The 22,467-nt window shown below is 44.4% G+C and overlaps 3 protein-coding genes across 5 annotated transcripts; 1 reads left to right on the forward strand and 2 right to left on the reverse strand.

Moving 5' to 3' along the window:
• Window positions 1-81: 81 nt before the first annotated feature.
• Window positions 82-4,565, reverse strand: ttc4 (tetratricopeptide repeat domain 4). 2 transcript variants are annotated; one of them, XM_029707942.1, is made up of 10 exons: window positions 4,531-4,565; window positions 2,625-2,742; window positions 2,365-2,526; window positions 2,194-2,271; window positions 1,934-2,058; window positions 1,746-1,832; window positions 1,386-1,627; window positions 821-905; window positions 618-700; window positions 82-518 (listed from the first exon to the last, which is right to left on the reverse strand). In XM_029707942.1, exons 1-10 carry the CDS (start codon window positions 4,561-4,563, stop codon window positions 419-421), a joined length of 1,113 nt encoding a protein of 370 aa, XP_029563802.1. In that variant the 5' UTR covers window positions 4,564-4,565; the 3' UTR covers window positions 82-418. The 2 variants fall into 2 exon arrangements, with proteins under 2 accessions (XP_029563802.1, XP_029563801.1); XM_029707941.1 differs by lacking the exon at window positions 4,531-4,565 and adding an exon at window positions 3,136-3,730.
• A 1,270-nt stretch (window positions 4,566-5,835) lies between these two features.
• Window positions 5,836-8,837, reverse strand: pars2 (prolyl-tRNA synthetase 2, mitochondrial). The gene is made up of 3 exons (XM_029707940.1): window positions 8,723-8,837; window positions 7,015-7,616; window positions 5,836-6,880 (listed from the first exon to the last, which is right to left on the reverse strand). Exons 2-3 carry the CDS (start codon window positions 7,591-7,593, stop codon window positions 5,999-6,001), a joined length of 1,461 nt encoding a protein of 486 aa, XP_029563800.1. The 5' UTR covers window positions 7,594-7,616; window positions 8,723-8,837; the 3' UTR covers window positions 5,836-5,998.
• Window positions 8,838-8,945: 108 nt separating this feature from the next.
• On the forward strand, window positions 8,946-22,467 carry dnai4 (dynein axonemal intermediate chain 4). 2 transcript variants are annotated; one of them, XM_029707937.1, is made up of 17 exons: window positions 8,946-9,279; window positions 9,587-9,755; window positions 13,390-13,571; window positions 13,760-13,872; window positions 14,087-14,243; window positions 14,414-14,553; window positions 14,837-15,013; window positions 15,164-15,349; window positions 15,787-15,956; window positions 16,052-16,138; window positions 16,387-16,538; window positions 17,800-17,957; window positions 19,972-20,096; window positions 20,179-20,277; window positions 20,660-20,886; window positions 21,115-21,220; window positions 22,226-22,467. In XM_029707937.1, the coding sequence occupies exons 1-17, from the start codon at window positions 9,230-9,232 to the stop codon at window positions 22,274-22,276; spliced, it is 2,349 nt and encodes a 782-aa protein (XP_029563797.1). In that variant the 5' UTR covers window positions 8,946-9,229; the 3' UTR covers window positions 22,277-22,467. The 2 variants fall into 2 exon arrangements, with proteins under 2 accessions (XP_029563797.1, XP_029563796.1); XM_029707936.1 differs by having other exon boundaries at window positions 8,954-9,279; window positions 21,115-21,268.

Genomic DNA, 22,467 nt, shown 5'->3' on the forward strand with positions numbered 1-22,467 from the left:
TAACATATGGGTTGGTTTGGCTTTCACAATCATAGTATGTTGTTGAGACAGTGAAAAGGAAGTGACAAAAACAAATTCCAATACTTTGTTGTAAGGCCTTTTAGTAAGAGTGACATGGTGACTTAATTATAACAGATTTTATGACAGGTTCCCAGATTGACACTCATATAGAATTTGATATATACATACAGTAATGAGCACTGCAATCTTGCCAATCACAGAGTATGTTGGAGATATCTGGAACAATGTAAAGGCTCCCAAACATAACATTAATCTCTTCTCTTAAATAACAAAATCTACACTTTTACATATACTTTGGGCAGGGAGTGGAGAGCAGTCCTTTCCGATTGGTGGGAAAGAGTTCATACCAGTAGTCTGTGAGATTGACAGGTCTAGGCTGATTTAATGAGGAGTGTCATTACAGTCGATGGGTTTTCCTTTCTGATAAGAACTTCTCGCAAAACGGCGACCCATTTACCAGAATGACAAAGCTGGGAGTTCCTGCTTTTACAAAACACCTGTCAAAAAAAGCAGGAAAGATCAGCCATGAGAAAGCAATTAGCAAGTCACAGTATACAAGTGAGCTCAAAGAAGTAAGAAAAAAATACATTCCGTACCTTTTATGCTGAAGGATTTTAATGAGAGGCGTCTCTGGATTGACTTGATATAAGGACTCTTTCTCGTGGTCTTCAAAGAACAGCTAAGGAGTCAGAATGGCAAAATAGTCAGAACCAACTAAGGAAAACACAATTTCAGAGATAGAGGATATAACCCCAAAACTGTTCAATGTAACCAATAAATCAAAGTAAAAACTACTGACCTGGAGGTTTTGGGGAGAATACTTCCGGTTAGTGTCCCAAGGTGGGAGTTCCTCTCCAAACATGAGAGTCAGGTGATCAAGAAAGCTAAAAAAGCAAATGTTATGTTTAAGCAATAAGGCACGAGAGGGTGTGGTATATGCCCAATATACCACAGCTAAGGGCTGTTCTTAGGCAAGACTCATCGCAGAGTGCCTGGACACAGTGCTTAGTCGTGGTATATTGGCCATATACCAAAAACCCCTGTGGAGCCTTATTGCTATTATAAAACGGGTTACCAATGTAATTAGAGCAGTAAAAATAAATGTTGTCATACCCGTGGTATACGGTCTGATATACCACGGCTGTCAGCCAATCAGCATTCAGGGCTCGAACCACCCAGTTTATAAAATCTGTATTATTTTGAGTGTTATTGGTCATTAGCAATGTAATGTTGGTTCTACTTTAGGCATCTTGTAGAGTATTGAGTTGGATGATTTCTAGGATCTACAAACCAACATACTGTCTGATTTTATGTAGACCCTTCCAACCCCACATTCTGTTGAGAGAGAGAGGAGAGAATCATACCTGGAGGATTCGCTGAAGGCTGAGATGAAGTCTGTTTGTTGGTGTTCGGGGTAGAGGAAGAGGACTGGCCAATGCATGACACCCTGTTCATCCAGGAACACCTTGGCCCCTGTGGCCTCCACAGAACACAGACCATCCAGGTCCAGGCCTGCCATGGCTCTAGAGGAGCCTCTATTATCATCCTCACTGTCAGAGCTGCACTTAGGACGCTGCTTAGGCTTCAGTAACTTGATGCCACGCTCCTGTAAAGCATGTGTCATAAAAACGATGTATTGCCACGCGGCAGTGCCTTCATCAACCCTCCTTATAAAGGAATCATGTGGTCGGATGCGTGTCTTGTGTGACTATGATCTCGCTCACCTTTATAGCAGCCAGCAGAGCCTCTCTCTCACTGAGCTCCTTCTTTTCTTTAACCTTCGCCTTCCTTGCATCTCTCTCTGCTGCTCTCTGAACCACAAATACAACCATTTCAGCATAGGTTCATCTAAAATATGGACTGGACTCCACAACAGAAAGGAGTCAAGGCCATATTAAGGCCTGTAATATACCTTGTGTTTATCTGCTGTAGCTCTCAGCTCCAGTAACTTCTTGTCTGTGGGCTGCAGCTTGAGCCCCTCCTCACACCACAGCAGGGCATCTGTATATTTTTTCAGCTCCATACAACACGAGGCACCTGCACAGACAGTCACAGAGCAGGAGAATGAGAGAGAGGAGTCATGCATACAGCATTTGTCTCATTGCAAATGTTCAGTGTCTAGATGTGTCTTCCAGTAGAATAGTCAAATGTGATGTTTATCTATGGACAAACCTCTAATTAATGCTTTGAGGTGGTCTGGTTTAAACTTCTTTGCAGCGACAGAATCATTCAGTGCAGAGCGCATGTTACCTGCAAGGCAAGAAGAGAGAGTGACTGCAACAAACATCCCAGACCAATATCATGAGATCTACAGATGGGTAAGTTCTAAGAACAGGTCTGTACCCAGGTGGAAGTGTGCTGCCGCTCGGTTAGTGAGCAGGATGGCATTGACATTAGAGTCACTGCAGTTCTTCTTCAGTCCGGCTGTGTAGGACACGATAGCTTTCTTGTAGTTCTTCTCTTTAAAGTAGTCGTTCCCCTCATCTTTCAGGCTCTCGGCTTGCTCTGAGTAGAAATAAGGAAACAACCATTGACTCTGGGTTTGGTTGGGACAGCCAATTCATTCCTCAGGAGTGGAGAAAGTACAGCAACGGCTACCATACCCTCTAGTGGTCTGTCATCGTCGTGGATGATGGACTGAATAGCAGCGAGCTCCGGGTGTTTCATGGGGTCAATCTCATCAGGCGCTGTCTTCATAAACATAGGCACCTTATCGAACTCCTGCAGGACAGTGCAATGAATGAGACAGGTAGTAAAGCCTGTGGCCTCTGGAAACCATGGGGACAGTTCTGGGCATAGCTGAGTGCACGACTCTTTGCCAGTAACTAACATAACTAGCTAGCTAGCCAATCAATGAGACTGGCAGTATGACAAAACGTAAAGAAAACTGTTTTATATCAAAATGGTTTAGCCATTTAAACAAATCTTTAATAGTATTCTAGCTAGCTAACATTTGTCGTTAGCGCCCATCCACAGATGGCTAGATATGACTGGTTAGCTAGCTAACGTTAGCTAGCCAACACTCCAATGATACTGACAGAGTAATGACTGAAAACTGTCAGTGCTATATCAGTCGTGTTTGTAGAGATGTAGCTAGTTACATGTCTTTACTACCTCTTCCCAGTTCTTCTCGGAAAAGGCGTTGCTATATTTCTCTTTCTTGAATTTCTCCATAAAGTCGTCCATGCCATCGTCGCTATCATCGCCCTGTTGTGATAGTGAAGCCATATTCACTCCAAATAAGGTGGATGTATTTGAAGATTAAACTAGTTGCTGAATTACGGTTTCTTAGTATTGACTACTGAAGCGACACGTATGACAAGAAATACGTCTACATAAAGTATGTAGAACAAAATCATACAAGTTATTTACACGTGAACGTTGCGGTGCAATATCAAAAAGCTTCCGTAGGGGAACAGTTAGAGCTTTGATTCAATAGTTCTGATGCAATGTGTGTATATGACTCGTGTTACTGTATCTGACCGAGCCCGGATGGAAAAAAATATGTTTAATGACAGACATCACACATGACTAATGAACCAACGTAATTTGAGAATAATTATTGATCCTCTTCCACCGGCCCTATATTGGACTAAAGGAGCCTAATACGTCTTAGTGCAAGGATTTGCATGTTCTGTTTAAAGGGTGAATTGGCTTTGGAAGCCTAAAACAGCCAAATACTCCATCTAAATGTGAATCGATTCTCAATTGCGGTACGGTTCTTGAAACCTAAATCCCTCTACTTTCATATCACATCAAAAATAATTTAACAAATGCTAAATACACACTTATTGTACACGGTCGTAACCGGTTTAAACAGTTGCAGATTGACAGTATTTTTCAGTGACAACACGTTTGTGGCGTCCATCTTCCGTTTACACACAGGTGTCCGAAGACTCAGATAGCGTATTAGCACAGGTAGTCCACTCTGTCTTCCATCTGTTTTCTGTAACATGGAAATATGACCATGTGGGAACCCTAACCCTATAAAAGGTGTGTATCAATTGAACCTTTATTAATGTATACATTTTTTCCTTGCTGATATGAAAGCAAAGGTCCTTATGCTTCCAAAACCGTACCGCAAGCGATCCGTGTTAATGTTCAGACCGAGCGTCGCGGCTCTTGACAAAACTTCCTCCTGCAGAAGACGCCTTCGTCCAATTGATTTACAGTTGAAGTGGGAAGTTTACATAAACTAGATTTAATGACTCCAACCAAAGTGTTTCAACCACTCAACACATTTCTTGTTAACAAACTTATAGTTTAGGCAAGTCGGTTAGGACATCTACTTTGTGCATGACACGTAATTTTTCCAACAATTGTTTAGGCAGATTATTTCACTGTATCACAATTCCAGTGGGTCAGAAGTTTACATGCAAGTTGACTGTGCCTTTAAACAGCTTGTAAAATTTCAGAAAATGATGTCATGGCTTTAGAAGCTTCTCATAGACTAATTGACATCATTTGAGTCAATTGGAAGTGTACCTGTGGGTGTATTTCAAGGCCTACCTTCAAACTCTGTGCCTCTTTGCTTGACATCATGGGAAAATCAAAAGAAATCAGCCAAGACCTCCAATTGTCGACCTCCACAAGTCTGGTTCATCCTTGGGAGCAATTTCCAAACGCCTGAAGGTACCACGTTCATCTGTACAAACAATAGTATGCAAGTATAAACACCATGGGACCATGCAGCCGTCATACCTCTCAGGAAGGAGAGAGTCTCCTAGAGATGAAAGTACTTTGATGCGAAAAGTGCAAATCAATCCCAAAACAACAGCAAAGGACCTTGTGAAGATGCCGGGGGAAACCGGTACAAAAGTAACTATATCCACAGTAAAACGAGTCCTATATCGACATAACCTGAAAGGCCGCTCAGCAAGGAAGAAGCCACTGCTCCAAGCCGCCATAAGAAGGCCAGACTACGGTTTGCAACTGCACATGGGGACAAAGATCATACTTTTTGGGGAAATGTCCTCTGGTCTGATGAAACAAAAATAGAACTGTTTGGCCATAATGACCATCGTTGTGTTTGGAGAAAAAAGGGGAGGCTTGCAAGCCAAAGAACACCATCCCAACCGTGAAGCACAGGGGTGGCAGCATCATGTTGTGGGGGTGCTTTGCTGCAGGAGGGACTGGTGCACTTCACAAAATAGATGGCATCATGAGGAAGGAAAATGATGTGGATATATTGAAGCCACATCTCAAGACATCAGTCAGGAACTTAAAGCTTGGTTGCAAATGGGTCTTCCAAATGGACAATGAGGACAACAAAGTCAAGGTTTTGGAGTGGCCATCACAAAGCCCTGACCTCAAGCCTATAGAAAATGTGTGGGCAGAACTGAAAAAGCGTGTGCGAGCAAGGAGGCCTACAAACCTGACTCAGTTACACCAGCTCTGTCAGGAGGAATGGGCCAAAATTCAACCAACTTATTGTGGAAGGCTACCCGAAACATTTGACCCAAGTTAAACAATTTAAAAGGCAATGCTACCAAATACTAATTGAGTATGTAAACTTCTGACCCACTGGGAATGTGATGAAAGAAAGAAAAGCTGAAATCACTCTACTATTATTCTGACATTTAACATTCTTAAAATAAACTGGTGATCCTAACTGACCTAAGACAGCAAATTTTTACTAGGATTAAATGTCAGGAATTGTGAAACTGAGTTTAAATGTATTTGGCTAAGGTGTATGTAAACTTCTGACAACTGTATGTGTAATGTAATGGAACTGAGAGTCATGATCAAGGGCTACTTCCACCCTACCCCACACATACATGTCCATAACAGTGTAATAATAGATTTCAGTCCAGCTCAGTTTGCATCAGACTTAGATTGGCCTTAGTAGGTATAGGGCTGTTGAGAAGTAGCCTCTTTACCACATATCATCCCACCCAACCACAAGCATGCCCATTTCAGAGAAGCAATAGAGTTCCACAGAGTTCAATAGTTTAGTCCAGGTCAAGATCAGTCCAACTCAGACCGTCTCCACTCGTCTGAGTAGGTCTACCAGTCCATCCCTACTGAGGAACATAGTCTCACCAGTCTGCTGGCAGATCACCTCAAACCTGGGTATCTCCTCTGTAGCCTTCTGCCCCAATGCCACCACGTAGGGGTATCCAAGCTGACTGGCATCCTTCAGCCTCTTACCAATGGTCATCTGTGTACGGTCATCCAGAACCACCTCACCTCTTAGGCTGGGCAGAGCCTCCCCCAGAAAAAGGGCCACCTCCTCAGATAAACCAGCCACCTCATCCACCTTACTGCCCCTTTTAGGGGGCAGAACACAGACCTGGTAAGGGGCAAGCAGCCCAGGCCAGCGGATAGCCTCCTCTGTGGACATCACCTCTATGGCGGCAGCAAGGATCCGGGTCACCCCCAGCCCGAAGCAGCCCATCTCAGTGACAGCAGGCTTGTTCTGGGTGTTATTGAAGGTGGCATTGAATATGTGGGAGTATTTGGTGCCAAGGTAGAACGTATGACCCACCTCTATGCCCTTGGACTCCACCAGTGTGCCTACCTGGCACTGTGGGCAGTCAGTCCGGCCTGGTTCCATGGTCTCCACATTGGCAGAGAAAGAGCAGCTCCCACAGACCAGTAGTCTGTCCTCTCCGATGTCTGCTGGGAGCTGGAACTCGTGGGAGAGTTTACCTCCGATTTTCCCTGTGTCTGCCTGGACCTGAACAATGCGCAGGCCCAGCCGGGAGAAGAGACGGTTGTAAGCCTGACATACAGACTCATATGTGTGGTAGGCAGCCTCTTCACTCACATCAAACGTGTACATGTCCTTCATGTAGAACTCCCGCCCCCGTAGCAGCCCGAACCGAGGCTTTGGCTCATCACGGAACTTGCGGGTCATCTGCATAGACAAATGAAACACATCAGCTTAATACCATTATAATATAAACCCAAGTGTACGATAAGAAGAAAGAAGCCCCACTCTGAATAAACTAATGAATAAGGTTTAATCTGGTGCCATACTGTAGCCTATACCTGGTAAAGCATTAGAGGAAGCTGTCTGTAGGACAGGGTTCCCTGGGAGGCCAGCAGCTCTGTCACTGCCTCCTCATGGGTGGGGCCCAGGCAGTACTCAGCTCCGTGGCGGTCCCTCAGGCGGAACAGCTCTTTTCCCATCAGGTCCCAGCGCTCGCTGCGTCTCCACAGCTCCGCAGAGCACAGGCTGGGCATGTCCAGCTTCTGCCCACCAATCCTCTGCATCTCCTGGTCGATCAGCCTCACCAGCTTCTCCATGGAGCGCACTGTGGCTGGGAGGATGTAGTAGCAGCCAGGGTTGGAAGGGTGGATGAGACCTGCCTGCTGCATCAGTCTCTGGCTCTTGCAGGTCATCTCCCCCTGAGCACGACTCTCCTGCCCCACATCACGCAGGTTGGAGGGCTGGAAGAGACGGGATACAAGGGGAAGGTGTGTGCTAGGTCGGGAGATGGAGTCAACGAGGGTTGGCTTTGGGGCATGTCCTGCAGCACAGCTTGAATGGCTCTTACAAGAAGTGGTGAAGGTTCTGGGCAGGTGGGGTAAGATTCTCTGCCGAAGGTGATGCATTATGACTTCCATTGTAGTAGACTGGTGTCAATATCCTAGAAATATGAGAAAAATCAAGGACTTGTTTTACATATACTGAACAAAAATATAAAAAGCAACTTGTAAAGTGTTGGTTCCATGTTTCATTAGCTGAAATAAAAGATCCCAGAAATGTTCCATACAAACAGAAAGCTTATTTCTCTCCAATATTGTGCACAAATTTGTTTACATATTTGTTCGTGAGAATTTATCTTTTGCCAAGATAATCCATCCACCTGACAGGTGTGGCATATCAAGAACCTGATTAAACAGTATTATCATTACACAGCACCTTGTGCTGGAGACAATAAAAGGCCACAAATGTGCAGTTTTGTTACACAACGCCACAGATGTGTCAAGTTGAGGGAGTGTGCAATTGACATGCTAACTGCAGGAATGCCCACCAAAGCTGTTGCCAATGAATCTAATGTTTATTTCTCTACTATAGCCACCTCCAACGTCATAGAGAATTTGGCAGTACGACCAACCGGCCACACAACCACAGGCAACCACGCCAGTCCAGGAAGTCCACATCTAGCTTCTTCACATGCGGGATCGTCTGAAACCAGCCACCCGAACAGCTGATGAAACTGAGGAGTATTTATGTCTGTAATAAAGCCCCTTTTGTGGGGAAAAAATAATTATGTTTGGCTGGGCCTGGCTCCCCAGTGGGTGTGCCCAGGCCCACTCATGGCTGCTCCCCTGCCCAGTCATGCGAAATGAATGGATTAGGGCTTAATTAATTCATGTCAATTGACTGATTTCCATATATGAACTGTAACTCAATAAAATCGTTGCGGTTATATTTTTGTTCGGTATAAAAATAGATTGAGGATGTAAACCCAAGGTCAGCAAGAAAGTTTACTTAGCTAGCTTTAAAACCTAACATTGACACTTATTTTGTTAGGCAATGCAATAAACCATAAAACGATTACATTATCCAAATGTCAACTATTTGTAATCATTGAAAGTACCAGGTTGCTTGCTAGCTATATGCATTCCACCAATGCATTCAACCTTTCAGATGTAGCTAGCTAGCTAGATGTTAGCTAAGTTAACAAACAAGTTAGGTAGCTAGTTTGCAATGCAATGCAATTCGGGAGCAAGCACGAGATCAACTCACCTTGTGTATGTAACCGAACGAGTAATGATGAGCTGGAACTTGATTCATGCGAAGTTTATTAGCTAAAGAACGTTAGCTAAGCTAGCTAGCCGTGCGTACTCTTCTTCGACAGGGATGTCGACCCCCGTGGATAACTATCATCTGTGTACTGCCACCTACCGTACTGGAGTAGCGAGCTAAAACGTCTTCATTTAAAAAAAAATCCAACATGATATTTTCAAAACGGATGCATTTCTGTTATGGACAAGCACCGTCAAGAAAAGCAGACAACAGAGTCCCAAAAAAGTGGATCTATACTTAACGGGTCGTTTGTAAATTTTCCTGACCAATCAGAATCTTATCCGTCTTATGGGAGGAGTATGTTGCTATAGTAATATGAAACAAGAAACTGAAGCGTGAAGTTAGTTAGCTAGCTTTCTTGCTGCCTCGAATATGTAACGAAGTCATAAACCGATTAGTAAACACCACTATTGCCTTTGTACTAACGACAACATAAGACCACCAAAAATGTCCACCACCAGAGCAAAACTGAAGAAACCCACTCTAAAAGTTACACCGTAAGTTGCTAGCTAGTTACCCTAAAAGCTAACCTGTCAAGCTAACATGCTAATGGCAATGGCAGGTGATGCCAGCTAGCTACTGTATGTAGACTGTTATCAGCACTTTTACTCCTAGGCTATGCTCTCCAAGGCATTTAACACCCTGTCATTTCACCATATCCTTTGCCCTATTAAATCACATGTTACTGTGTAATAAATCAGTGTGATCTCATTTATTTATTCATTTTTTACAATTTAAGCTAGTAGATAGGGTCTAACTTGATGTGTTCTGACCAGTAGACAAAATGCTTTTACTGTCTTACAGATCTTCCCGGGTAATGAATGTCTCAACATCAGGCGTACTCCGGGTCAACCACAGCTCAACATATGCTCGGAGTATCAATGCCTCAGTGAGCCGGAAAAGTTTCAGTTTGGCTGCTGACAGTAAAATCTTGGATAAAAGCTCTGTTCAAACACCAAAACACACAGTTCAGGTACAGCCCTTTATTGACACGTCTTCTTTGATACATTGCAGGCTCAGCTTCCTCCTGTACTCCCTGTTCACCCATGACTGCGTTGCTGTGCACGGCTCCAACTCAATTGTCAAGTTTGCTGACGACACAACAGTGGTAGGCCTGATTACCAACAATGATGAGACCGCCTACAGGGAGGAGGTTGTGCCAGCAAAATAACCTCTCCCTCAATGTCAATAAAACTAAGGAGCTGATCGTGGGGCCGCCGTGGAGGTCAGAAGTTCCTCGGCGTGCACATCACTGACAACCTGACATGGTCCCTTCACACAGACGGCGTGATGAAGTACGTGCAACAGTGCCTCAGGAGGCTGAAGAAATTTGGCTTGGCCCCTAAGACCCTCACTAACTTCTACAGATGCACCATTGACAGCATCTGGTCAGGCTGTATCACCGCCTGGTATGGCAATTGCACCGTCCAGTATGGCAATTGCACCGTCCACAACCACAGGGCTCTCCAGAGGTTGGTGCGGTCAGCCAAATGCATCAACAGTGGCACACTGCCTGCCCTCCAGGATATTTATTTACATTTTATTTAACCTTTATTTAACTTGGCAAGTCAGTTAAGAACAAATTCTTATTTACAATCACGGCCTACCCCAGAACAAACCCTAACCCGGACGACGCTGGGCCAATTGTGCGCCGCCCAATGGGACTCCGAATCACGGCCGTTTGTGATATAGCCTGGAATCGATGTGGGTCTGTAGTGACGCCTCTAGCACTGAGATGCAGTGCCTTAGACCGCTGTGCCACTCAGGAGCCCCACATCTACAGCACCCGGTGTCACAGGAAGGCCAAGAAGATCATCAAGGACTTCAGCCTCCCAAGCCACGGCCTGTTCACCCCACTACCATCTAGAAGCCGGAGACAGTATAGGTGCATCATCAAATTAAATACAATTTTATTGGTCACATACACATGGTTAGCAGATGTTAATGCGACTGTAGCGAAATGCTTGTGCTTCTAGTTCTGACAGTGCAGTAATATCTAGTAATCAAGTAATAACAAGTAATCTAACAATTCCCCAACAACTACCTAATACGCACAAATCTAAAGGGGTGAATGAGAATATGTACATATAAGTATATGGATGAGCGATGGCCGAGCGGCATAGGCAAGGTGCAATTGATGGTATAAAATACAGTATATACATGTTATATGAGTAATGTAAGATATGTAAACATTATTAAAGTGGCATTATTTATAGTGGCATTGTTTAAAGTGACTAGTGAATAATTTATTAAAGTGTCCAGTGATTGGGTCTCAATGTAGGCAGCAGCCTCTCTGAGTTAGTGATTGCTGTTTAACAGTCTGATGGCCTTGACATAGAAGCTGTTTTTCAATCTCTCGGTCCCAGCTTTGATGCACCTGTATTGACCTCGCCTTCTGGATGATAGCGGTGTGAACAGGCAATGGCTCGGGTGGATGTTGTCCTTGATTATCTTTTTGGCCTTCCTGTGACATCAGGTGCTGTAGGTGTCATGGAGGGCAGGTAGTTTGCCCCCGGTGATGTGTTGTGCAGACCGCACCACCCTCTGGGGAGCCTTGTGGTTGAGGGCAGTGCAGTTGCCGTACCAGGCTGTGATACAGACTGACAGTATGCTCTCGATTGTGCAAATATCTGTAAAAGTTTGTCAGGGTTTTAGGTGACAACCAAATTTCTTCAGCCTCCTGAGGTTGAAGAGTTGCTGTTGCCCCTTCTTCACCACACTGTCTGTGTGGGTGGACCATTTCAGTTTGTCTGTGATGTGAACGCCCAGGAACATAAAACGTTACAATTTCTCCACTGCTGGCCCTTCGATGTGGATAGGGGGGTGCTCCCTCTGCTGTTTCCTGAAGTCCACGATCATCTCCTTTGTTTTGTTGACGTTGAGTGAGAGGTTGTTTTCCTGACGCCACACTCCGAGTACCCTCACCTCCTCCCTGTAGGCTGTCTCGTCGTTGTTGGTGATCAAGCCCACTACTGTTGTGTCGTCTGCAAACTTGATGATTGAGTTGGAGGCGTGCATGGCCACGCAGTTGTGGGTGAACAGGGAGTACAGGAGAGGGCTGAGCACACACCCTTGTGGGGCCCCAATGTTGAGGGTCAGCGAAGTGGAGATCTTGATTCCTACCTTCACCACCTGGGGGCGGCCCATCAGAAAGTCCAGGACACAGTTGCACAGGGTGGGGTTGAGACCCAGGGCCTCCAGCTTGATGATGAGCTTGGAGGGTACTATGGTGTTGAATGCTGAGCTGTAGTCAATGAACAGCATTCTTACATAGGTATTATTTTTTGTCCAGATGGGATAAGGCAGTGTGCAGTGTGATGGCGATTGCGTCATCTGTGGACCTGTTGGAGCGGTATGCAAACTGAAGTGGGTCTAAGGTGGCTGGTAAGGTGGAGGTGATATGATCCTTGACTAGTCTCTCAAAGCACTTCATGATAACAGAAGTGAGGGGGGGGGGGGTGCAGTCTTTGTTAGCGAGCCGCGACGGTGGCACTGTATTATCCTCAAAGCAGGCAAAGAAGGTGTTTAGTTTGTCTGGAAGCGTGACGTCGGTGTCCGTGACATGGCTGTTTTTGTTTTTGTAGTCCGTGATTTCCTGTCGACCCTGCCACATACGTCTTGTGTCTGAGCCATTGAATTGCGACTCCACCTTGTCCCTGCACTGGCATTTCGCTTGTTTGATTGCCTTGCGGAGGGAATAACTACGCTGTTTATATTCAGACATACTCCCAGACCTCTTTCCATGATTAAATACGGTGGATCACGCTTTCAGTTTTGTGCGAATGCCGCCATCCGTCCACGGTTTCTGGTTAGGGTAGGTTTTAATAGTCACAGTGGGTACATCATCTCCAATGCACTTCTTTATAAACGCACACACCGAGTCAGCGTATAGGTCAATGTTGTTCTCTGAGGCTGACCGGAACATGTTCCAGTCCGCGTGATCAAAACAATCTTGAAGCGTGGCTTCCGATTGGTCAGACCAGCTATGAATTGTTCTCATCACAGGTACATCCTGTTTGAGTTTCTGCCTATAAGACGGTACGAGCAAGATGGCGTCGTGGTCGGAATTGCTGAAGGGAGGGCGGGGGAGGGCTTTGTATGCATCGCGGAAGTTAGAGTAGCAGTCGTCGGGAGTATTAGCCCTGCGTGTCGTGCAATCAATATGCTGATAGAATTTAGGTATCCTTGTTCTCAAATCATAGCTGGGACTGAGAGACTGCTAAACAGCTTCTATCTTCAGGCCATACTGGTTTGCAGTTATCTCTAGCCGGCCTCCACCCAATACCCTGCCCTGAACCTTAGACACTGTTCTAGCCAGCTACCACCCGGTTCTCTACCTGCACCTTAGAGACTGCTGCCCTATGTACATAGAGTCATTGAACACTGGTCACTTTATGTTTACATACTGTTTCACCCACTTTCTTCTGGATTATGTGTGTATACATTTTTTTTTATTGCTATGTATTACTGCACTGTTGGAGCTAGTATAAACACAAGCGTTTCACTGCACCTACAAATCTGTGTACGTGACCAATACATTTTGATTTGATTTGACATTGCAATAACAATTACTGTGCATCCGTTAAAAAGTTACATCCCTCTCACAGGTCTTTGATGAAAGTGGCAAGGACGTCACCCCACAGCCTCTCTACCAGCCAGACCCTGCAGCAGTGATGTCTAAACACAGTAAGATCTTTGCCAGTGACACCTCTGGTGGCACCATGTCAGACTTCTACTCTACGGCATACCAAACAACAACCAACGCTAGCTTCGCTGGGCCCTTTACCAGGTAACACACTCTCAGAATATTCACTTTTTAAAATGAACATTATTTAGAAGACAATGTGCATAACTTTATGGTCATTGGACTATGTACTGCTTTGAGTACCTTAATCTCACACTTTAGTTCTCTTGTAAAATTTTTTAAGTAATATGACTGGTGATTATGACAGAGTAATGCTGCCTGTCGTATGTCAGGTCAGTGTTTGGAAGCAGCACAGTGTCCAGAGGGAGCCAGTCCACGATGGAGTCGATGAATGAAGAGATTGAGGACCCATCCTCCAAAAGGGACATCTCCATCAGTCTCTCAGGTTGACAATCATTTCACTCTCCTTTCATTTACTGATGATGTTACAGGAGTATGCAAAACATTCATTGTGTAATCAGACAGCAGTTTAATTGCAACTTGATTGCAAGTATATGTAATCTGAAAAATCCAGGGATGCAAAGTTACCCCAAAATGTACAATTTTTATAACCTGGATGCTTTTATTTATGTTGTTGATGTATATTTCTGTCCTGTCAGATGTCCAGGTGAGGAGGGAAGAGGTGAAAGAGTTGATAAAGGAGGAGATGTTGGATGACGTGGTGGATCGGTACCTCATCGAGTCAGAGACCCTCTGGCTACTGCACATGCCAGCCGTCTCTGTGTCTGTGGACTCTGAGGAAGCTGAATCTGTCAAGTAAGCAATCACCTTTTCCAGATTCAGAATGAAATAGCTCATATGTAGATCCAAATGATGTAGATTCCAGGCTCAGGCCTCAGTACCTCATAATGCAGTTCCTTGCTTGCTATGTAGTTTATATACATTTTTATGCAAGTTGTGTTCTGTCAATCACCCTCTGTCGGAAGAGAGAGAAACAATCTGTACATGGAGCTGTGTAAGAACAGAATGGGGAATGATAAGTACGTGGAGCGTTCCATGCAGACGTTCAACGGAGCACCCAAGACCAAGGAGGTCCAGAGTGAGGCCATCACCATGGTGGATGCAGGTTAGGATGCACTTCAGCCTTGCTATGAGATATGAGAGCACTCTTGTCTGTTGTTCTTATCTCACCTCTCACCCAAGCACAGCCTCCTCAGTCAGCCTTTCGCTTGTTAAGCACACCCCGCTGTGCACTGATGTCAATTCAACTTCTATTCCACGTTGGTTCAATGTAATTTCAATGAAATGACGTGGCAACAACATTGATTCAACCAGTGTGTGCCCAGTGTGCCTCTGGCCTCTATGCCTGTTGTTACAAATAGCAATTGTCTCCTTTGCCCTCTTTGTAGCCACCACAGCCACCACCTGGGATATGTATGACTCATTCCACAGCGCAGGGCTGGGGGAGGCTGCCTTGTCCCCAGACACAGACAAGGCCAGCGTCCCTGAGATTGTCTCCAACCACAGACTGGACCCCACCAGAGCTCCCGAGAGAACCATGTCTGTCATCAGCACCACTAGCATAGGTACAGTAACTGTCATTAATAGAATATAACCATATTAGAGGACAAAGGGATCTTTATGATTATGATCCTGCAGCAGTTTTAGAATTTCTTATTTATTTACAGTTTATTTCATGATGATGTGTGATATTAACAGGCGTCTTTCTATTCCAGCGAGTGCCTCTAGCTCGCGGATCGAGATAGAGCCTTTCGTGGTCCCATCTGAAGATGAACCGGACCCGGAACTGATTCTGCAGTCAGAGAAGTTCCAGCAGGATCTGTTCGTGATGGAAAGGATCATTCTGGAGAACATCTACCAGCCGAAGCTGGCTGCATACAGACAGCTCCCCACATTGGAAGGTATGGTTATTACTGATACATGCGTCTCTACCCACTGGGCACAGACGTCTATTTTTGAGTTGTCAACTAACGTGAATTCAACGTGAAATCAACACCATGACATTTGGATTTAGGTTAAGTTGAGGACTTTATGCAAATCCAAGCAGTTTTCCACTTTGATTCAACATCATCACATAACATATATTTTTTTAATTATGTGGAAACAACGTTGATTCAACCAGTTTTTGCCCAGTGGGTAGTGGTTTTTTTTGGTGACGTTTGCAGGCAAACGGTACACTGTAATCTATGTCCCCATGTGGTTTATTAGCCGCAACGTTTTAACCCTTAGGTCTTCATCAGGTTCGGATCAGATTTTTATCAACTTGAATTGATATTTAGTAATGTTACATATTGAATGCCTTATTTCTTATTAACATCCATGTTTGTTGGATGTCCAGATCCTGACAGTGTGCCCAAGGTTGTGCCCACGGTGGTGAGCAGGAGAGAGGAGAGTTCCCTGGATGAGGAGAGCACTCTTACCCCGGCACTGGAGCGCCTCTGGTCCTTCAGCTGTGAGCTGACTTCAGGACACAACGTCAGCAGTATGGCCTGGAACAAGAGGAACCCCGTATGATTCTATCTTTATTCACTTATTTATTTGTCTTTTGTGTGTGTAATATTTTTTTAACAAATAAACTCTCTCCATGTTATTTCCTTCTCCAGGACCTTCTTGCAGTGGGGTATGGACAGTTTGACTTCAAAGACCAGAAATCAGGCCTGATCTGCTGCTGGTCTCTGAAGAACCCCACGGTAACTGACACTTCTCACATTTCTGTTTTCTTCTGTATTTCAGTTCATACCATTCGTTTCTCAAATTGTGCTGTACATGTAGCCTGGTCCCAGATCTATGTGTGCTGTATACTCCTATGGACTTTATCATGCCAAACATTTGGCAAGGCAGCACAAACAGATCTGAAACCAGGCTACTGTACCAGTGCCAGGTTAGAGAATAGTTCTCTAGTGACTAAGCTAATGGGTTTTGTATCTTGTATCTACAGTGGCCTGAGAGGGTCTTTACCTGTGAGAGTGGAGTGACTACTTTGGACTTTTCGGCAAGCAATGCCAGCCAGCTAGCAGTGGGGATGCATGATGGCAGCATAGCCACCTACAACGTCAAGAGCAGAGAGAAGACACCCGTCATCGACAGCAGGTGGGTCTGTGTTTCCTCAGAGAGAGAGACAACCAAATCGACATGTGTCATATTTCTCATAGACACCAGGTGGCACTGTATACTGGCAGACAAACAGGCTATATGACAGGGTTCCCCACCAAGTTTTCTGAGCAAAAGAAAATTAATAAAATAAATGTTATAATTTTTGTTCTTGAAGCTAGAATACTGTAATATTACCAGGAAATTAGCTTGCACATGATTTTAATTTAGGAAATCTGCTCACAGGTATTCTTACGCATAAATACAGAGGGATATGTGATCGTATCCCAATGTTATCATGATTTTGTCAAATACCATATCTGTTTGGCATTCTTGCGGTCAATTTGCAGTGTACAAATTATTTATAACTATGTTCTGACTCCCCGACCATCTTCTCAAGGAAAAATCGACCCATGGCTGTATGTAATTGGGGACCACTCTATGGTTTACAAAGCATAGCCCACAGTCACAAACATTTCTGCTTTACCCATAGGCTTTACCTTTATAATTAGTCAGTGGAGTAGGTCTATGTTCCGTTTATAATTTAAAATAATAGCAATTGTAATGTATAAACTTTTTTGATAATCACAAAAGATTGAGGTGATGAACAATATTGGAAACATTAATGATGAAGACAAGGATAAGTCTTATTTAAAAACATTTTATTTCTCATTTCAAAATGAGACTTGTTCATGTTCATTTGGAAATGCACGTATTGCACAGTCGGTCATGTCAAGGACTATGTTTAAAGAATAAAACAACAGGAAACCTACACTGAAAGGGAGATGGTTACCGTGATGCAGAGGAAACAACGGAAGGCCAGCCAGCCAACAAAAACACATAACAAGCCTTTTAACAAGCTGTTCCATCGTTCCTCAGATACTAGCGAAATATATTTGTGTGAATTCAATAGAGTGACGCATTTCCACCAAATATCTACTGTTTTTACAGTATCTCCTGTGCATATCTCCCCGTTACTCAACATCTGTCTGTTGTTGTTATGACTGACTAGCTGGGCTGTGATGTCACAGACTGTCTACTATTTGTAATCTCCGTTGGACACTGGAATATCTACTGATCTCAATCAGACATGTAACAAAGCTGGTAGAAATTACATCTGTGAGAGCTACAGGAAAGCTGTGTAGTGACTGCGTCTAGGAAAACTAGGAGAACCTCAACGTGTGTGTTAGTTGAAGCACACTTATCTGTGTGTGTGTGTGTGTGTGTGTGTGTGTGTGTGTGTGTGTGTGTGTCTGTGTAGTGACTGTGCCCACAAGCACACAAGCCCTGTGTGGCAGGTAAGGTGGATCGACCATGAGAGGGGTGCCTCAGGGGAGGACAAGGGAGAGACACTCATCTCTGTGTCTGCAGACGGCAGGATCAGCAAGTGGTTCCTGCGGAAAGGCCTCGACTGCATAGGTCCAGTTTTACCTCAATCTCTGAAAGTCTTGGGAAACCTTTCTATTAGTATTCCCCCTCCAAGTATCCCAAATATCCACCCATCCTTCATATTTTTGTAGACACTTTTTCAGACAAATCTTGCAGACATTTCCCCCATAACCTTCCAGGCAGCAGACAACTCTTGCAGACATTTCCCTCCATAACCTTCCAGTCATCAGACAACACTTGCAGACATATCCCCCATAACCTTCCAGTCAGCAGGCAACTCTTGCAGACATTTCCCCCCATAACCTTCCAGTCATCAGACAACACTTGCAGACATATCCCCCATAACCTTCCAGTCATCAGACAACTCTTGCAGACATTTCCCCCCATAACCTTCCAGTCATAAGCGTAACAGTTACAGTTGAAGTCGGATTTTTACATACACTTAGGTTGGTGTCATTAAAACTAGTTTTTCAACCACTCCACAAATTTCTTGTTAACAAACTATAGTTTTGGCAAGTCGGTTAGGACATCTACTTTGTGCATGACGCAAGTCATTTTTCCAACAATTGTTTACAGACATATTATTTCACTTATAATTCACTGCATCACAATTCCAGTGGGTCAGAAGTTTACATACACTAAGTTGACTGTGCCTTTAAACAGCTTGGAAATGACAACAGAAAATTATGTCATGGCTTTAGAAGCTTCTGATAGGCTATCTGACATCATTTGAGACAATTGGAGATGTACATGTGAAAGTATTTCAAGGCCTACCTTCAAACCCAGTGCCTCTTTGCTTGACATCATGGGAAAATCAAAAGAAATCAGCCAAAAAATTGTAGTCTGGTTCATGCTTGGGATTAATTTCCAAACGCCTGAAGGTACCACGTTCATCTGTACAAACAATAGTACACAAGTATAAACACCATGGGACCACGCAGCCGTCATACCGCTCAGGAAGGAGATGTGTTCTGTCTCCTAGAGATGAACGTACTTTGGTGCGAAAAGTGCAAATCAATCCCAGAACAACAGCAAAGGACCTTGTGAAGATGCTGGAGGAAACAGGTACAAAAGCATCTATATCCACAGTAAAACGAGTCCTATATTGACATAACCTGAAAGGCTGCTCAGTAAGGAAGAAGCCACTGCTCCAAAACCGCCATAAAAAAGCCAGACTACGGTTTGCAACTGCACATGGGGACAAAGATTGTACTTTTTGGAGAAATGTCCTCTGGTCTGATGAAACAAAAATAGAACTGTTTGGCCATAATGACCATAATGACCTGTTTGGAGGAAAGGGGGAGGCTTGCCAGCCAAAGAACACCATCCCAACCGTGAAGCACAGGGGTGGTAGCATCATGTTGTGGGGGTGCTTTGTTGCAGGAGGGACTGGTGAACTTCACAAAATCGATGGCCTGACGAGGAGGGAAAGTTATGTGGATATATTGAAGCAACATCTCAAGACATCAGTCAGGAAGTTAAAGCTTGGTTTCAAATGGGTCTTCCAAATGGACAAAGACCCCAAGCATACTTCCAAAGTTGTGGCAAAATGGCTTAAGGACAACAAAGTCAAGGTATTGGAGTGGTCATCACAAAGCCCTGACCTCAATCCTATAGAAAATGTGTGGGCAGAACTGAAAAAGGATCCAACAAACCTGACTCAGTTACACCAGCTCTGTCAGGAGGAATGGGCCAAAATTCACCCAACTTATTGTGGGAAGCTTGTGGAAGGCTACCCAAAACGTTTGACCCAATTAAACAATTTAAAGGCAATGCTACCAAATACTAATTGAGTGTATGTAAACTTCTGACCCACTGGGAATGTGATGAAAGAAATAAAAGCTGAAATAAATAATTTTCTCTGCTATTATTCTGACATTTCACATTCTTAAAATAAAGTGGTGATCCTAACTGACCTTAGACAGGGACAATTTACTATGATTAAATGTCAGGAATTATGAAAAACTGAGTTTAAATGTATTTGGCTAAGGTGTATGTAAACTTCTGACTTCAACTGTATGTGCTCTAACCCATACCTACACAGACCTGATGAAGCTGAAGAGGACGAGGAATGAAAAGGCCAAGAAGCAGGCTGGAGACAAAGAGAGGAAGAGCGAGGCACTGATATCACGGCAGGCACCGGGGCTCTGTTTTGACTTCCATCCCACGGTGAGCGACCAGAGTGTTCTTAAGTTTCCATAAAGGATAGTTACACATGCGTTGTTTTAGTTACTTATTCCTGTGTTTTTAGGACTCCAACATCTACCTTGCTGGTACAGAGGAGGGCCACATCCACAAGTGTTCCTGTTCCTATAACGAACAGTTCCTGGAGACCTACATAGCACACAAAGTATGAACAGATCCTTCAGGCCGTACAGATGCTCTCTGCTGGACTGAATAATACAATTCCATTCATTCATTCCTTCCCTAACCCTAGATTCATGTCTGCATCCCTGTTCAACCCTAACACTAGCCTCTACCACCACCCTAACCCTAGATTCATGTCCAAATCCCTGTTCAACCCTAACACTAGCCTCTACCACCACCCTAACCCTAGATTCATGTCCAAATCCCTGTTCAACCCTAACCCTAACTTCATGTCCACATCTGGTTGAGCCCTAACCCTAGCGTAAACAACCTTAACCCTAGCTTCATGTCCACATCCAGGTTCAACCCTAACCCTAGCCTCAACTCTGACCCTAACCCTAGCTCTAACCTGTCCTTGCTCTCAGGGCCCTCTGTACCGGATCACATGGTCTCCGTTCTGCTCAGATGTCTTCCTGAGCTGCTCCTCTGATTGGACGATCCAGCTGTGGCGGCAGGACCTGTTCACTCCCGTGTTGGGCTTCACCTCGACCCAGAGTGCCGTCTATGATGTCATGTGGTCTCCCAAGTGGGCCACCGTGTTTGGGGCCGTTAACGAGGGACGCGTGGAGATCTGGGACCTGGGAGCCAGCATGTGAGTAGTCTCTCTTTGTCTGTCTCTTTCCTTTTCTATTACTCTCTCTCTTAATAAATTGATTTCACTCTGTCTCTTTCTCTCCCTTTCTATACATTGTAGTTTCTTCTCTTAATGCATTTCCAGAAATATGAAGCTACAATAATAAAGCTCAACTCTTTACTCTGAGCTTGGCCTGTGAATAAACAAAAGACAGCATTTCCACCATGCCCTTGTCCCTCTCCCAAGCCTGGACCCCACCATAGTGAGCCTGGCCAGTCCCGGGGTGAAGCTGACCTCCCTGCTGTTTGCTACTGAGACAGACTGTATCCTAGTGGGGGACAGTGACGGACAGGTCAGCGTCTACCAGCTCAAGAACCTCACCGTAGGAGAGGGAACACAGGTGAGGCAGGGGTCTCCAACAGGTCGATCGCAAGCTACCAGTAGTGCGCAGCCCACCTATGAGTAGCTCGCCAAGCAATTAAGTACATGCATTTTTTTCGTTTCTTCCTTGCAAACTGTCAAAACCATAAAGCTCACGGCTACTATCCAATCAAAGCCACACTTACATTATCCCACCCCTGGTTAGCCACTATTGGCATAAAAAGCCAAACGTAACACATCTGCCAATTAATTTCCAGCAATATTGCCCTTGTCTGTTTGCCTGCGATTCAAACTGAATTCTTCCGCTGCTCTATCGTTCGCTACATACTTCAGTCTGAGACTGCCATCTTTGAAGTCTTTATGGTGACATCAAAATTAGGGGTGTTGTACAAAACAAAGTCATCAATGATTGGGTCATCTCTAACCAATCAAAGTATCAAAGCCAATGACGACTTTTCAACCCCCCTAATTTTACCAGGTATATTTACAGAAAACACATCTCTTGCATACCAAGGATGAGTTGCAGTGTAGAAGAGAATAATGTGACCGTTTCAAAGATTAATAAAAAAAGAGTGGTTTCCTTTTCTAAAACAAGCTCTCGTGCTAGAAAGGTTTGGAGACCCCTGGATTAGAGTGGTAGCTTTCCGGTTTGAATATAAGCCAACTGCGTTGCATAGAAAGGGTCTGTTGTTGCATACACCTTCTGATCTGAATGCTTCATCGCTGTTCTTACAGTGACTCATCTTTTTGCGGTGTGCACTGTTCTGTAAGACATACGGTATGTCACTCAGTGCTTTGCCTTACATACAAACTGTTCTGTGTAAATTCAGGTTGATTATTACAGACCATTTAAAGACAGTTTCAGCCCAGATTAAGGCATCGTTTCCTCAGTCTGTGGGTGGCTGGTTAACTGTTTTTATCTCCCTGAGCAAACAGACAGAGGGTAAAATATCTTGTCTCATCTCTGTCCCCTTAGGTGGACGCGTTAGAGGACATCATCGGCTCCACCCTGGCCAGTCAGCTGTGAGCGGGACAGACCCAGCCATGGGTGGAGGGACACACCGGGACTATGTATCCCCTAAAGCCTGCCTCATCCACTATGTCATCATCGGCTGTCTGTCGCCATAATGTTTGGTCCCCAAGGACTGCATCTTTGTCTCTTTTTATATTGAGAAAAAGAACATGATAATTTTTCGTTACCATAAAACATGTTTCGTC

This window comes from Salmo trutta, chromosome 22 (genome assembly GCF_901001165.1).
Source record: "Salmo trutta chromosome 22, fSalTru1.1, whole genome shotgun sequence".
Lineage (NCBI taxonomy): Eukaryota > Metazoa > Chordata > Actinopteri > Salmoniformes > Salmonidae > Salmo > Salmo trutta.

Bases quoted from the DNA above. Each gene is read 5' to 3' on its own strand.
- ttc4 (XM_029707941.1), bottom strand. From the start codon at position 3,249: ATGGCTTCACTATCACAACAGGGCGATGATAGCGACGATGGCATGGAC. The intron at 1,628-1,745 runs GTGAGCGAGATC...CATGCTTTACAG, and splicing joins CTCTGCTGGCTGCTATAAAG to GAGCGTGGCATCAAGTTACT. The intron at 701-820 runs GTCAGTAGTTTT...CTGACTCCTTAG, and splicing joins ATTCTCCCCAAAACCTCCAG to CTGTTCTTTGAAGACCACGA.
- pars2 (XM_029707940.1), bottom strand. From the start codon at position 7,593: ATGGAAGTCATAATGCATCACCTTCGGCAGAGAATCTTACCCCACCTG. The intron at 6,881-7,014 runs GTATAGGCTACA...TTGTCTATGCAG, and splicing joins TTCCTCTAATGCTTTACCAG to ATGACCCGCAAGTTCCGTGA.
- dnai4 (XM_029707936.1), top strand. From the start codon at position 9,230: ATGTCCACCACCAGAGCAAAACTGAAGAAACCCACTCTAAAAGTTACA. The intron at 14,244-14,413 runs GTAAGCAATCAC...CTCTGTCGGAAG, and splicing joins GAGGAAGCTGAATCTGTCAA to AGAGAGAAACAATCTGTACA. The intron at 20,887-21,114 runs GTGAGTAGTCTC...CCCTCTCCCAAG, and splicing joins TGGGACCTGGGAGCCAGCAT to CCTGGACCCCACCATAGTGA.